This window comes from Chlorocebus sabaeus, chromosome 9 (assembly GCF_047675955.1).
Source record: "Chlorocebus sabaeus isolate Y175 chromosome 9, mChlSab1.0.hap1, whole genome shotgun sequence".
In the NCBI taxonomy this organism is placed as follows: domain Eukaryota; kingdom Metazoa; phylum Chordata; class Mammalia; order Primates; family Cercopithecidae; genus Chlorocebus; species Chlorocebus sabaeus.
In genome coordinates this window covers 89,956,620-89,970,385 of record NC_132912.1, presented here as the reverse complement: position 1 = coordinate 89,970,385, position 13,766 = coordinate 89,956,620, and the positions used below count along the sequence as shown (strand labels likewise).

The window sequence follows — 13,766 nt, the reverse complement described above, 5'->3', positions numbered from 1 at the left end:
ACTTGAGTATTGTAGTAGTGTTATTTCCTTACCTACAAAATGAGAATTATAGTTTCTGTAAAGCTGTTTTGAGGATTGAACGAGATGATATGCACAAAGCACTTGATAGAGTACTTGGCATCCTCCTGGTTCCCAAGCCCACCAGTGGCATTTCTGTTCCTCCCAGTGCTCAGCCCAAATGTGTTGGGTTTTGTTTTGTTTTTGAGATGAGATCTCACTTCATCCCCCAGGGTGGAGGGCAGTGGCATGATCATAGCTCACAGCTCACTGTAGCCTAGAACTACTGGGCTCAAGTGATCCTCTGACCTTCCTCACCACTTCTATTGCTGCCATAGGTCTAACCACCTTCATCTCTTACCTAGGTTATTACCTGGTCTTGCTTCTTTTTAATGGCCTTTTAACTTGGCAGACAGAGTAAGTCAAAGTACATTTATCTTCTTCCACCTCATAGGGCATTAAAGCCAGTGTCCTCATATGGTGACCTAAGAGGTCCTCCCAGACCTCATGGCCTCATGCCCTGTACTCCCTTGATGATCAACAAACACTGATATACACAAGCCTCTGGAATTTTCTCCCACAACCTCCTGGTTGATACATCATACAGAGGTAGACCTTCTCTGACCAACTTAGCCCCCAGTTCTAACATCCCTTCCCCTAATGAGACTCTTACTTGGTTTTCCTCTTTAGCACTTATTTAACATGCTCTATGTTTTACTTATTTCTTTACCTGTGTATTGTCTGCCTCTTTCACTAGAACACAGGCACCACAAGCCAGGCTGTTTTTCTGCTCTGTTCACTGCTGTATTTCCCATGTTTAGAATAGCACGTGTATATTCATTATGTGAATTTTAATAGACACTAAAATTTGTTATGTGTTGCACATGGTAGTTACTGTGCCTAGAATTCAATAAATGTTAGTGACTGCTGGTGATGTGTCTGTTATGTTTTCAGAAACCCCCTGGTAAAATAACAGTGTTACTTTTAAGGATAATCCCTTAGCCCAAGAGTCAACATTAATTGTTCAGTTCTGCTGGCTGTGACTAAGCAAGCCCCTAACAATATGATTCAAGGTGGATAAGTTTTGATGATGGAAAGGAATGAGGAGAGATCTGGGTGTGTATACACACACACACAAACACACATGTATGCATATACACATTTGTATTCTATGTACACTAATGTATTCTATGTATACACTAATGTGTACACATATGTACACATATATACATAAATTATTTTTGTTGGTAGCCTAAAATACCAACACAGAAATATAACACCTTTTGTTTACAGTTTTATTTAGCAGTTTCTGGAGGATACTTGATTTTAATTCTACATAACTATCTCAAGTAGATAGTATTGATGTTTTTGTTCATGTCTTATAGGTTAGCATTTTTTTCTTTACTTCCTGTTATAACTTGTATATAACTCTGGAAGTAGCATTTTAATTTCCTTAGTGAAAAGAGCAGCTGATTCAAAGTCTAGAAAGACCTAGGTTTTGTAGTGACACTTTCATTGACTTACTCTCTGGCCCCAGGCTAGTACTTAAATTCTTCATACGTTAATTTCTCCTTCTGTAAAATAGAATAATGGCATATGCTAAACAGGAATGTTGTTAAAATAATTAATAGCAAAGGTGTGAATTTTCTTTGAGTTGGATTTTAAAAAGCAAAAATGCATAGTATATGTACAGACACATTTCTGGACTGGTGCACAGGTATGTCTCATTTTCCTGATTCATGAACTGTGCCATCTACCCTGTATGGGTACCTAAGAATTATTAAATGAGTTCTAAATCTCCCAGGCAAGCATTTATTTTGATTATTTTGTTTGTTCTACCATGTTTAGTCCTGTTCTTTCATTTGTTTTACTAACGTTTCCTTAGAATTTTCTCTTCTAAAGTACTAAATTAAGCCCTGAGTTTTCCTAAATGGAGTCTGTAGCCATTGAGATACCTGAGGCTGTGATGGGTGGAAAGGCCTTACAGAACAATGAGACTAGAAAGAAGAGAGAAGCATACAGAACTCACAGGCCCCAGTCTCTAGGGGTTTGCAGTTCTGGTTGCATAATGGAGCAATCTCAGCAAGTGTTTTGAATTAAAATATGAATGCAGAAAGGATGCAGAGTGAAGGGACAGTGAGCATCAGGGCAGAGTATTTCTGGCAGATATATAAAAGGGTTTAAGCAACAAATATTTGTAGGAAGAAGTAGAAAAGGACTTCAGAGAGAATAAGAAGTAAAGCTCTAGAGCACAAAACTGTATAGTGTTGCTGGTACTGCTATCGTATTACAGGTATAAGTCTCCCTGGGACTAAAAGACAAGAAAGCACAAGTCTTCTTAAGAGTGCACAAAGGGATGAGACGTTACCTTTGTTGGTAATGGTGATGCCTGTCTCACTATTTAAAAATACCATACAGTAGAAACAAAATTTGAAGGAATTGAGAGGATGAAGTATCTCTGTCCAGTTGAGGACATCTGGAAGCCATGAGGTAGATGCATAGGATTATAGCAGAGATAATCATGTGAGAGGCCGGAGAAAGAGACTGGCAGGCAAAAACAAGAAATTGAGTTTGTGTTCAGGGAACAGTGAGTGGCTCTTTTTGCCCCTGGCAGTGGGATTCACATCTATGAGAAGACAGAGGAGGTGGAGGCAGGAGGATCATTTGAGCCCAGGAATGCAAGACCAGCCTGGGCAATATGAAAAGACCCTGCCTCTAAAGAAAAATTTTTCAAAATTAGCTGGCCATGGTGGCCTGCGCCTGTGGTCCCAGATACTCGGGAGGCTGAGGCAGTAGGACTGCTTGAGCCTGGGAGATTGAGGCTGCAGTGAGCCATGATCATGCAGCAGCTGCACTCCAGCCTGGATGACAGAGCAAGATCCTGTCTCACCAAAAAAAAAAAAAAAGACTTAAACAAAGGAGGTGTCATGTTGAAGGTAGTTGAAGAAACCTATGAGGGGAGTTGTCACAATCCAGGGAATCCAGGTGCTGGTAGTGAGGAATTAAGGAAAACAGATTTTAGAATTTCTTTGGAGTTAGCTTCCACAGAATATGGAACGTAGGGGTGCAGAATGTTTTCAGGAGGGCTGTAAAGAAATTAAAATAGGAGGATGGGATAGAGAGGAACAGGGGCTTCCTTAGAGTAAGGGACCTTTCTTAGAGATGACATTTGAATGGAATGTATCAGTGACAGGCAAGTGTCCCAGGAGAAGGCAGAATCCAGGCAGAGAGAATGGCTGGCACAGAGATCCTACTCAAGGCAGGAGGGACTTTGCAAGCTGTGTTCAAAGAGCACCAAGGGCACTGGGCTGAGATAGATCCTGGAGAATGATAGGGAGGGTGGCCAGAGGGCAGGCTAGAGGAAGGTGGCCAGATATAGGGCCTCAGTGTCTTGGGAAAAGATTTGGATTTTATTAAAATGAGTTTGATGACCATTGGAAGGCTTTAAGGGACATACCTGTTTAACTGTTTCAAAATAGGAAGCTACCTTAGTCTGTTAAGGTTGCAATAACAAAATATCGTAGACTGGGTGAGTTGTAGGTTCTGGATGCTGGAAGTCCAAGCTCAAGGTGCAGGCTGATTCGCATCTAGTGAGGGCCAATTTCCTGGTTCATAAATAGCACTTTCTCCCTGTGTCCTCACATTTCAGAAGGGTGAGCCCACCTCTCTATGATCTATTTTATAAGGGCACTAATTCAGACCTGAGGACCCTGCCCTTGTGATCTAATCACTGGTGATTATGTTTCAACATAGGAATTTGAGGGGAAGGAGACACAAGCATTCAGACCATAGCAGGAGGCAAGAGTGGTGTTAAGGACAATAGGTAGAAAGAAGATCATTGTGGATGTTCAGGTGAGATAGAGTGTTGAGAAATGGACGACATTTCAGAATGACTGATTTAATATACGAGGAAAGTGATAATAAGCAAATCTAACTGGACACAGACTACAAAAAATAATGAAAAATAGACACATTTAATTTTAGATAGCTATGTGTGCTAGAATAATTTTTTTCAGTACTTTATTAATATAGTCATTAAGTAGATTTTGAAATGTGGCTGAAATGGGACAGGATGTTGGCTCAGCTATAAATACTCAAAATTGAGATTTATTACACAGTGTTACACAATGTGATGCAGTTTCCTGAATGTTTTTGTTTTGTTTATATTTCAGCTTAAACTCTGAACCTCACTCTTCCCATCTGTAAAATAAGGATCATATCCATGCATTGCCGGGTGGTTTTAAGAAGTAGATGACACAGAGCTTGTTATATAAGAGAACTTTGGCAAAACAATTCCTGTTGGTAATACCATGCCTGGGGAAATACCTCAATAGAAACTTTGTTTTTTAGTAGTGTGGTCGTTGGCTCTAAACAAAACTATTTCATTTTCAACCTTATATATTAAGAAAAATATGACTATTTTGATGCTTATTCTCAGTGCTATTTCATGGCCTTTCCAGTTTTTTTGTCACCCCTTTCTCTGATTCATAAGAAAGTGATGTCTTTTTCTTCCTTTTGCTGATGAGGAAGCTAATTTCTAAGGAAATTAATTGAGGTGGTCAAGGGCACCAGGTGAGCCTTAGTTAAAGGTAAAACTAGCATCTATATAAAGATACAGCTCAGTAATGCATTATCTGTCCGTTCATGTTTTACAACTGGAATCACTAATCAGAGACCTGAATCATTACTCTTCCATGACTGCTCCAGAGATTCGAGTCTCCCAAATCTGTGTTAGTTACACGTGCTCTCCCTTGTGTATTGCCTCTTAGTTTTGAATTGTTGCTTAGTTCCACTGTACTGTTGTCAAGTCCTATTTATCTCTAAAAGCTAATAGCTTCCAGAAAGAGCTAGGAGGCCAGGTCTGGGCATTGAAAGAGTTGTATATGTCTTCCTACTGTGGATTAGTTGAAAGAGACAACTCATGGGAAAACAAACTTTTTCCAGTATTTTAATTTTACTTTGCACTATAGTAATTTTTTTTAACCACTTTTCATTTATTTATTATTTACAGACAGGTCTTACTCTGTCACCCAGACTGGAATGCAGTGGTACAGTCATAACTCACTGTAGCCTCTAACTCCCAGGCTCCAGTGATCCTCCCACTGCAGCCTCCGGAGTAGCTAGAACTACAGGCACATGCCACCATGTCCAGCTAATTTTTCTTTTTTTTTTTTTTTTATTAGAGGCATGGTTGTGCCATGTTGTCCAGGCTGGTCTTGAACTCCTGGGCTCAAGTGATCCACCTGCCTCAGCCTCCCAAAGTGCTGGGATTACAGGCATAAGCCACCATGCCTGACCTTTCTTCAGAATTTTAGATCATTGTACCAAATGTCAAAAACACTAGTGCTGGTAGTATTTAGTCAAGTTCTGAGCAATTTTTTAAAAATTCGGAATATAAAAAAGCTTAATAAAATACTAGCATGTACTGGACATAACATGCTATTTTAGTAAGTCTTAATAATGATCTATAAAATTTAACACTTTTATTCATATTTCCTTATAATCAAATTGAATAGATACATTTTCCTTTTTTCTCAGAAAAAGTAATAATGAGCCTAGTGCTCTAACACCTGGGAGAAAAATAGATAAACGTGACCAAACACAAGTCTCTGAGATGATAGTCCTTGCCAAGTGTGTGCTGATGGGAAACTGGCTTCTTTTGAATGTGGAAGGAGAGGTGTATCCCATGTGAGGGGAGCACCGTTGTGATTTTGAAAATTGCACCATGCATCTTCTTGTTGGCATCTGCTTAATTTCTAGGAATATTTCATTAACATTTCTTTTGTGAGTTTTTGTAAAGCATATCTTGAACTTTTAAACCTTTAAGTAAATAAGAATTCTAAGTGTATGAAATTCTTTGATTAAGGAAGTGAACGCCCAGAAGTGCATACAATTTCTTGAAACACTTTTATACTCTGTTAAAGTTTGTTGTAGAAAATCCTTGTTTAACATTATACACCAAAAACATTCTAAGCTTAATTTCAAAAAGATTAAATGCCAAAGAGCAGAAAATTCTTAAAAACAAGTACTTCTAACTTGTCACCTTGTTGTTAACATTGACAATTTCACATGGAAATGTCAAATTTCAGTTTTCAAAGTCATTTGACTCTTTCACTTTAAGTCAAATAGTAAATGTGACTGAACCTTCAATATTTTAATTAAAGCAATTTTATATATTTGTCTTTTCTCATCTTTTTATACCTCATTCTTGGATTTTTAGATAATTCTGAAATCACTTCCATTGGTACTCACATGTAACTCAAGTTTGAAATATGGAAATAGTTATTGGGGTGGTGTGTGTGTGTATGTGTACCTTTTGTGTGCCAGAAAATAATCAGGCAAAGTGATTTTAAGATAGTAATCTTTAGCAAAAGCAATAATTTTGTTTTTCTTCCTGTGAAGAGTTCAGCAGATCTAGACTTGAAAGTGTGCTGACTTAAGTGTTTCTCATACAGTTCAAGTGAAATTGAGAATTATTTCTGTTCACTTGAGCAGGATGGCTAAGGAGGGCGTTTTCTTTTAAAGAAAGATGACCATTATGTCTTACAATGTAAAATTTACTTTGATATTTCTTTTTTGGTGTTGTTGGCAAAGACATTTATAGGCTGGTATTCTTCTCTAGTATTGTCCGTCTTTATATTATTTAATTGTGCTTCTTATTTTACTTGAAATTAGAGGCATATAGATTGTCAAGACATTTTTATGCTGAATAAATTCATGTCTTTGGAGGAGGCATATGCAGCTTGACTGAGAGAAAATAAGCAAAGATGGCTTCTATCATAAATAATTCTGACCCAGTTTCTCAAATCTAGGTAAAGAGACCAACACCCAAATTCTACTCGTAAAACCTAAGTAACATACATAGGCTGTGCAGATGTGGATAAAATGCTGATATAATTCTATGGTTTTTAAAAATTAATTTTTAATCACATGAGTGACATATCTTTGTTTCTCTTGTTAGAACAAAATACACATGAAACAAATTTTCCTCTGGCTGCCACACCTCAGTAGGCATGCCCATCCTGCATAAAACTAGAGCTACACTATATAATGATAATGATTGAATGGCCAAGCTCCTAAGAGGAACACCTGCCCACTGTTTCTAAATTTTCCTTGTTTAGGAAAATCTGAACTCCTCAAGGTTAAGGAAGAGGAGACCCACAGGGTTACCCACAAGACTCTGGCCTGTGGTACTACAACAGAGAGGTAGAGAGGGAAAGAATGTTCTTGTTCAGGAATACACCAAACTTTAATGAGGTTAAGTTGTACAAACTTACGTGGAATTTTATATTAGGAGAAGTTATCTAACTCAATATACATGTATATGTATATAAATAGATACATACCTACATGTATATATCAAATAATTTTGTTAGAACCTAATAACTAATAAAACTATTTCTAATTCTTGCTTATATTTGTATTCATCCACTTAATCTATACATTTGATAACTACCATTTGTACCTACTATATGGTAGGAATTTTTCAGACATTATTTCTAATGTTGTTGTCCCTATTTTACTTCTTAGGAAGTTGAGATTCAGAGAAGTAAATCGTGCATCCCAAGCTGCAGTGGTGGTCAGGGAATGGGATGAGGTTGAACGCTGTTTTTCCATAGGTTCTTTCTTGGTATCATGTTGCCTCAGAGAATCAGTTTCTGGGATGTACAACTAAAATTATTTAATATCTTTGACCCATTAAATGGCATAAAATTTTAAATTCTCATTCTAATATTCTGATTTTCTGAAGATCTTCCTTTGATGACAGAAAAGATACTGTCTAAATGTTTAACCACAGATACTAAGTGGGTTCTGACCAATCACAGTGGGCTCCACTTGTATGTCCAACAGTTGAACGTCAACTCAGGTTGAAGGCCTCATGAAGCCTAATTAATAGCAATATAAACCGGTTTAAACGCTTTTGGCCAGTTAATATATTTTTTAAAAAGCACCACAACGTTGTTCTCAAAATCTTTGTCTTAATCTGGTATTAGCCATAGTTAGAACATTCTGGTTTTAAGCTCTCAAGTAGTTTCTGGGGTTTGTTTTTATTGAGTCATTGAAAAATTAAAGTAAATGAACCTACAGAATTTCTTGACTGAGAATCTGCCCTGTTTTTCCCTTTTTCTAGGTCTATTATTAGCAGAAGATTTTTCTGCATAGTTGGCACGCTGTACCTGTATCGGTGTATTACAATGTATGTAACTACACTCCCAGTACCTGGTATGCATTTCAACTGTTCTCCGAAGGTAAACTCTTCCTTGCTGTAATTTCCCTTTCTGTTTGTTTCTCGTCTTGCCCTGGGGTTCTTTGAGTGAGGTTGCAGGAAAACATTTCTTCAGAGTACAGTGGAGTCCCTCCTCCATCTGAGAATGTTACTAAATGATATGGCCAGGCAGCCCCACCCTTCCCAGAATCTCTAAGTCCTGCCAGTGCCTCCCAACTGGGGAAATATGTGGTCTAGTTTGTGTGTTGGAAGCAGTTAAGCTTTGTGTAGTTCCTTGGTTTCCTGCCAAATTTTTAAAATATCACTCATTTCTTTGACACGCATCCAGAAGCTTTTATATGCTTCCTGTCTCTCAGAGGGAGAGCTCAGTTTCAAGTGATATTTTTTCCATTTTCCTTCTATTAATCCCTCCAGCAGAGCCAGGAAGAGAAAGTATTCCTATCTCCTTGCAGTTCTCAACCAAGCCAAATAAGATCACTTTTCTCTAGGGTAATATATTTGCCTTATCGATTTTCTCTAGTAACAAAGAAGTCTTTTTAAAAATAAACTTTATTCCTCTCTTATTATCTCTACCTTTCCATCAGATTCACGTGACCCTCTTCACCTCCTAACTTTTACCTTGGAAGAATTTTTAACTAGGGTGATCATTGGAACTCTATGAAATAACTAGCAGAAGATTTTATTGTTAAAATATTTATGTACATTAAAGCTCTTTAATGCATTTTTTTAAAAGAGGCTAATTTCTCTTCTTGATTTTTGGTGGGAGAAAATATAGTATACTCTGATGTATTTGAGATCATTTCTTTGCATGACACCTGTGTGGGTGAAACAGCCAAACACTTTCAGTCTCATTGCTTTGTACTTCTGTTCCTCCCAGAAGAGATGTTCTCTTTGATAGAACCTTTGGAAAGAGAGCTGAAAAATTCACTCTGGGTTTTTAATTTGATCATATGAAATTTTGGGTCTCTTTAATTTGTGTGTCTCCTGTGACTCCTTTCTTTCCTAAACTTACGTATGTGCCTACAGAGATAACTCATTTCTTACTTAACTTTTTTTTCTTTCTTTTTTTTTTTTTTTGCTATACACTACTTCCTTAGCTCCAGAAGAGCTGTCATACAAAAGGAATGTTCTCAACATTCCACTCTTCTCTATCAGCCATTCTGCCTCTCTGCACTTTCCTTCTTGCAGTTTCTTTTGCCCTTCCAAAGAAGCCAGCTTCACATTGGTTTTATTGTCTGCGAAAGCTCTCAAGCACTCACCTGTAACTCCTGGGTTATAGGGAATATCTTGTCATTGAAAATCCAAGGATGTGGACTCTTGCTGGGAGCCTGGCTTGATAAGCAGCATGTTCTCAGCAGTAAACTGACAGTTTAGGATATTCACCTAAGTTTAATTCAACTCCTTAAAATGTCTGTGCATTGGGAAATTTTGCTACCAAGGGGTAGGTGGATGTAGGTTCTGGCCAAGCACATGTTGAAGATGGATCCAGTATTGAGGGGCCGTACCATGTAGCCTTTCTCCCTACTCTGGTTCTAAACTTGTTTCTTCTTGAGGACTACTGTAGCTCCACCAGTTGCTGGCAAGCCCATACTTGGTGAGCCATGGGTTCTTACAGAGTCAGCTTGAGTCATCAACATATCTAAGCAAGATTCTTTGCCTAAGAATAGCTTGTGAGTTTTCTTTGTAAACACAGAAGTAGCAGCGGGAACTGTGCACAAACTCAAACGTATTGCTCATTTATTGTGTTGCCAGAAATCCCAAGTAGGGCCATCATTCTATGAGGATCTTCTGGAAACTAGAATCTTAAACAGTAGGAGGTGAAATATTAGCACACCTTGGAAAAAAGTACTAGTTAAAACTCATTAAATCTAATTGCTTATTTTGTAGAATAAGACTCTTGGAAGAAAGGATGTAGAAAACACTTTTTTATTCTTTTTTTTTTTTTTTTTTTTTGAGACGGAGTCTTGCTCTGTCGCCCGGGCTGGAGTGCAGTGGCCGGATCTCAGCTCACTGCAAGCTCCGCCTCCCGGGTTTACGCCATTCTCCTGCCTCAGCCTCCCGAGTAGCCGGGACTACAGGCGCCCGCCACCTCGCCCGGCTAGTTTTTTGTGTGTTTTTAGTAGAGACGGGGTTTCACTGTGTTAGCCAGGATGGTCTCGATCTCCTGACCTCGTGATCCGCCCGTCTCGGCCTCCCAAAGTGCTGGGATTACAGGCTTGAGCCACCGCGCCCGGCCGAAAACACTTTTTTATTCTGAAAATTTTCACATGTATCCCAACTGGTATAAGGAACTCCCAAAAACCCAACACTCAGATTCAATAATTATCAAGATTTGCAACATTTGTTTCCTCTCTTTTTTCTTTTTGAAGTATTTAAAGCAACTCCCAGATAATGTCATTTCACCTCCACATACTTTAGTATGCATCTAAAAACTGTGGACATTTTAGTACAAAATCATAATGCTATTGGTGTTCAACAAAATTAATAGTAATTCTGTGATATCAGCAATTACAAGTTGATGGAATATCTTGATTGTCTTAAAATGCTTTTCCCTTTTTTACAGTTGGTTTGTATAAATTAGGGTCCAAAATCTTTATATTACATTTACTTGTTCTGTCTTTTAAGTCTATAATTCTAGAGCAGTCCTTTCTTCCTTTCCCCTCTGCCAGTAGCCTGTAGACATTAGATTAATTGTCCTATAGGATATCCCACTTTCTGGATTTATCTGTTTGTTTGTTTGTGGTGTCAAGTGCCTTGTGTCACTCTATGTTTCCTCTGAATAGAAAGTTGGCTCTGCAGACTTAATTAGATTCAATTTTAGCTTGTTAACAGAACATTTGCCAGGTGGAACAGAAAGATTTCTGAAGCTAGGCACAAGAATTGGGAAAGGCTTCCAAGGCTTGGTGCTGCCTCTTGGATGGCAGATCAAGCTTAAGAAATTAAGTGGTCAGGCAAGGGCTAGAATCCTCCACTGAGAACGAGTATCTGAAGAGAGAAAAGGGTGACACTGGAGAGAAGCCTCAGAGGACAGCTTTGCCTACTTTAGAATACCTAGGGCTAAGGGAATCAGAAGTGAGAGGAATCTTATTAAAAGTTACTCTGGCCAAAGTTCCATTTGATGTCTGAACATCATCGCCACTGAATCTTCAATCTGTCTCTGAACCATTGTACAGAGAGGGAACTTATTGCCCCTGTAAAAATACAAATTTACTTAATAGTAAAAGGAACACTGAAGTCAAGGTTAAGACAGTCTTACACAACCACTTACTAGCATTGGGCAAGTCATTTAACTTTTCAGAGCCTCAGTTCCCTCCCTAAATGGCAAAGCAGAGCTAATGATGCTTTTTGAAATCTGTTTTAAGGAGTTATAGGTGTGAAAGGAGACAGTTTCTAGGGTCTGTGTCAGTGTAACGTGCTATACAGAAGTAAGAAGAGGACTTGGTATTGTCATCATGCTTCAGTCCCTAGACTCTTATTCATCCAGTGAGAACTGATTTAACAAACATGCATTAAGGACCTACTGTGCTTTGGGTGCTAGAGTATGAGGCATGAATAAGGTAAATATAGTTCCTACCTTTGTGGAAAACACCTTAGAATCTGTTAGTTTAAATTTGTAACTTATGTAATAAATGTGTAAAATGCTGTAATAAGGGCCTCAGGCTAAGCTACTGGCCCTAAGGATGGATGGAAAGGAAGAAACAGACTTGAGCAATATTTAAGAGACCAAATCAATACAACTTGATAGTAGATTTCATGCAGGGAATGAGAATAGGGAAAGATTTCAAGACTGGATTTTACCTCTGGTATAATGGCATGGTATAGAGGAAATGAGGGTTAATGACTTGGATTAAACACAGAATTTAAAGTATCTGTGAGATGTCTAAGTGGTGGTGTCCAGGATATTTAGCAATATAGTCTAAAGCTGAGGGAAATATCAGGGCTGGAAAATAAGTATTTGTGAATCATCATATTCTGGATGGTGGTTAAAGCTGTGGATATGGATGAGAAGTCCCAGAGACAAGACACAGAAAGCACAATGCTTCCAGAATTGGATATTCCATGATTCGAGACACCAATTAAGGCCTGTCACTTGGTGGATACTCTGACAGTTACTCAATCATCACTAAACTGTAAGGGGGGAGAGTTGAGCTTTAGAATATGACTTCCTGTTTAATACAGTCGTATGAACTTAAGCTTTCACTATGCCATTAAAACCCGTAATTAGTGTACTTAATGCTTCCCTTAATGCCAGTACTCAAAATATGCAGCTTCTAAGAAAAATGTTCCAACAAGTATACAGTAGTGATTCTAAAAATTGGTCTTACTGTTCTTTCATTCGATGGCAGTATACGCGTCACAAAATGTAATCACTTAGAGAAATAATCATCCTTTGAGATGATCAGTTTTTGAGGAAAAGTGGGCTTCTCATAAATGTTTCTGCAATAATAATAAGCCCCTGGGAAAAGGAAATGAAAAGGGAAGTGGATGTGTTCAGTTTCTAGATTGCAAATTTCTGGTATATCCCATGGTGGTATACATGTGCGTGGCTTTGATACCTTGATTAGCCCATGTTACGCTTATCATAGCTCCAAAGACCGTGTGTTCCATCGTGAAAACAACCTCTTCTCATCTTGTTACAACTGTTGATGATACTGTTTTTTTTAGAAAAGGGGCAGAATATTTGAGAATTCTTTGGTGTGTAAGCTTCCTGTCGGTAAGGTTTTTCCTGTTTTAACAAACTCCTTAAAATTAAAAAACAAAAACAAAAACAAAAAAAAACAGATAAACAGGCAGCCTAATGCTAATAGAAGAGAAGAAATAACTTACACTGTTTTCGACTCTCATTATAATAATCAGATGAGTTAATCTAATAGTGACTAAACAGTAAAATGAGATGCATGTTTGGGCGTGTTTTGTGGTCTCCATGGTGACCTTAGAGTTGAAAAGCTTTGAGAAGAGAGAGATTACATTAAGACAGGGACACTCAGCTGGCTAGTGCATTAATCCAATATGGAGTTTTCAGTGAAATGATTCTCTTGAACTTGAAAAACATGTTTTGCTTTGTTTTGTTTTGTTTTAATTTTTGCCTCAGACGTAACTGAACACAGCCCACTTTTGGACAGGGTTATGTCTGGGAGGCATCTGAGGTTGATCGCTCAGTGGAACAATATAATACAAATACAACAACAGAACAGCCTTCATATTCTTCTCTGCCACTGTCAGCTTTTCTGCAGTGCACAGATTCGAAAGATGAAACCACCTCCTTTGACTTGCTGCTGAGCTGTAATGTCACAACCATCAGCCTAACAGGTCCCTATGCTGGCACAAGTTCAGTCTTAAAAGGCAACAGACTCATTGCTCTTTAGGATGTTACGGCCTTCTTCAGTTCTTTCTCACTTTCCTGGGTAGCAGAGTATTCCAGGTGCCCTCCATACTGACAAAGTTTGATATTGTGATTAGCTCCTACTAACCTTATCAGTATTTCAGGATATGGCTTGTGTTCCATTACCAAAATAGCTTTCTGCCATCCTGTTGGATGGTG

At 38.3% G+C, this 13,766-nt stretch overlaps 1 protein-coding gene across 13 annotated transcripts in view; it reads left to right on the top strand.

Annotated features, from left to right (window-relative positions):
* Positions 1-13,766, top strand: part of SGMS1 (sphingomyelin synthase 1) — a 315,346-nt gene that overhangs the window by 282,718 nt on the left and 18,862 nt on the right. For all 13 annotated transcript variants that reach the window (XM_073019152.1, XM_073019158.1, XM_073019156.1 and 10 more), the window contains one exon: positions 8,129-8,246. In XM_073019152.1, the coding sequence (XP_072875253.1) occupies positions 8,129-8,246 (118 nt within the window). The remainder of the gene's footprint in view (positions 1-8,128; positions 8,247-13,766) is intronic.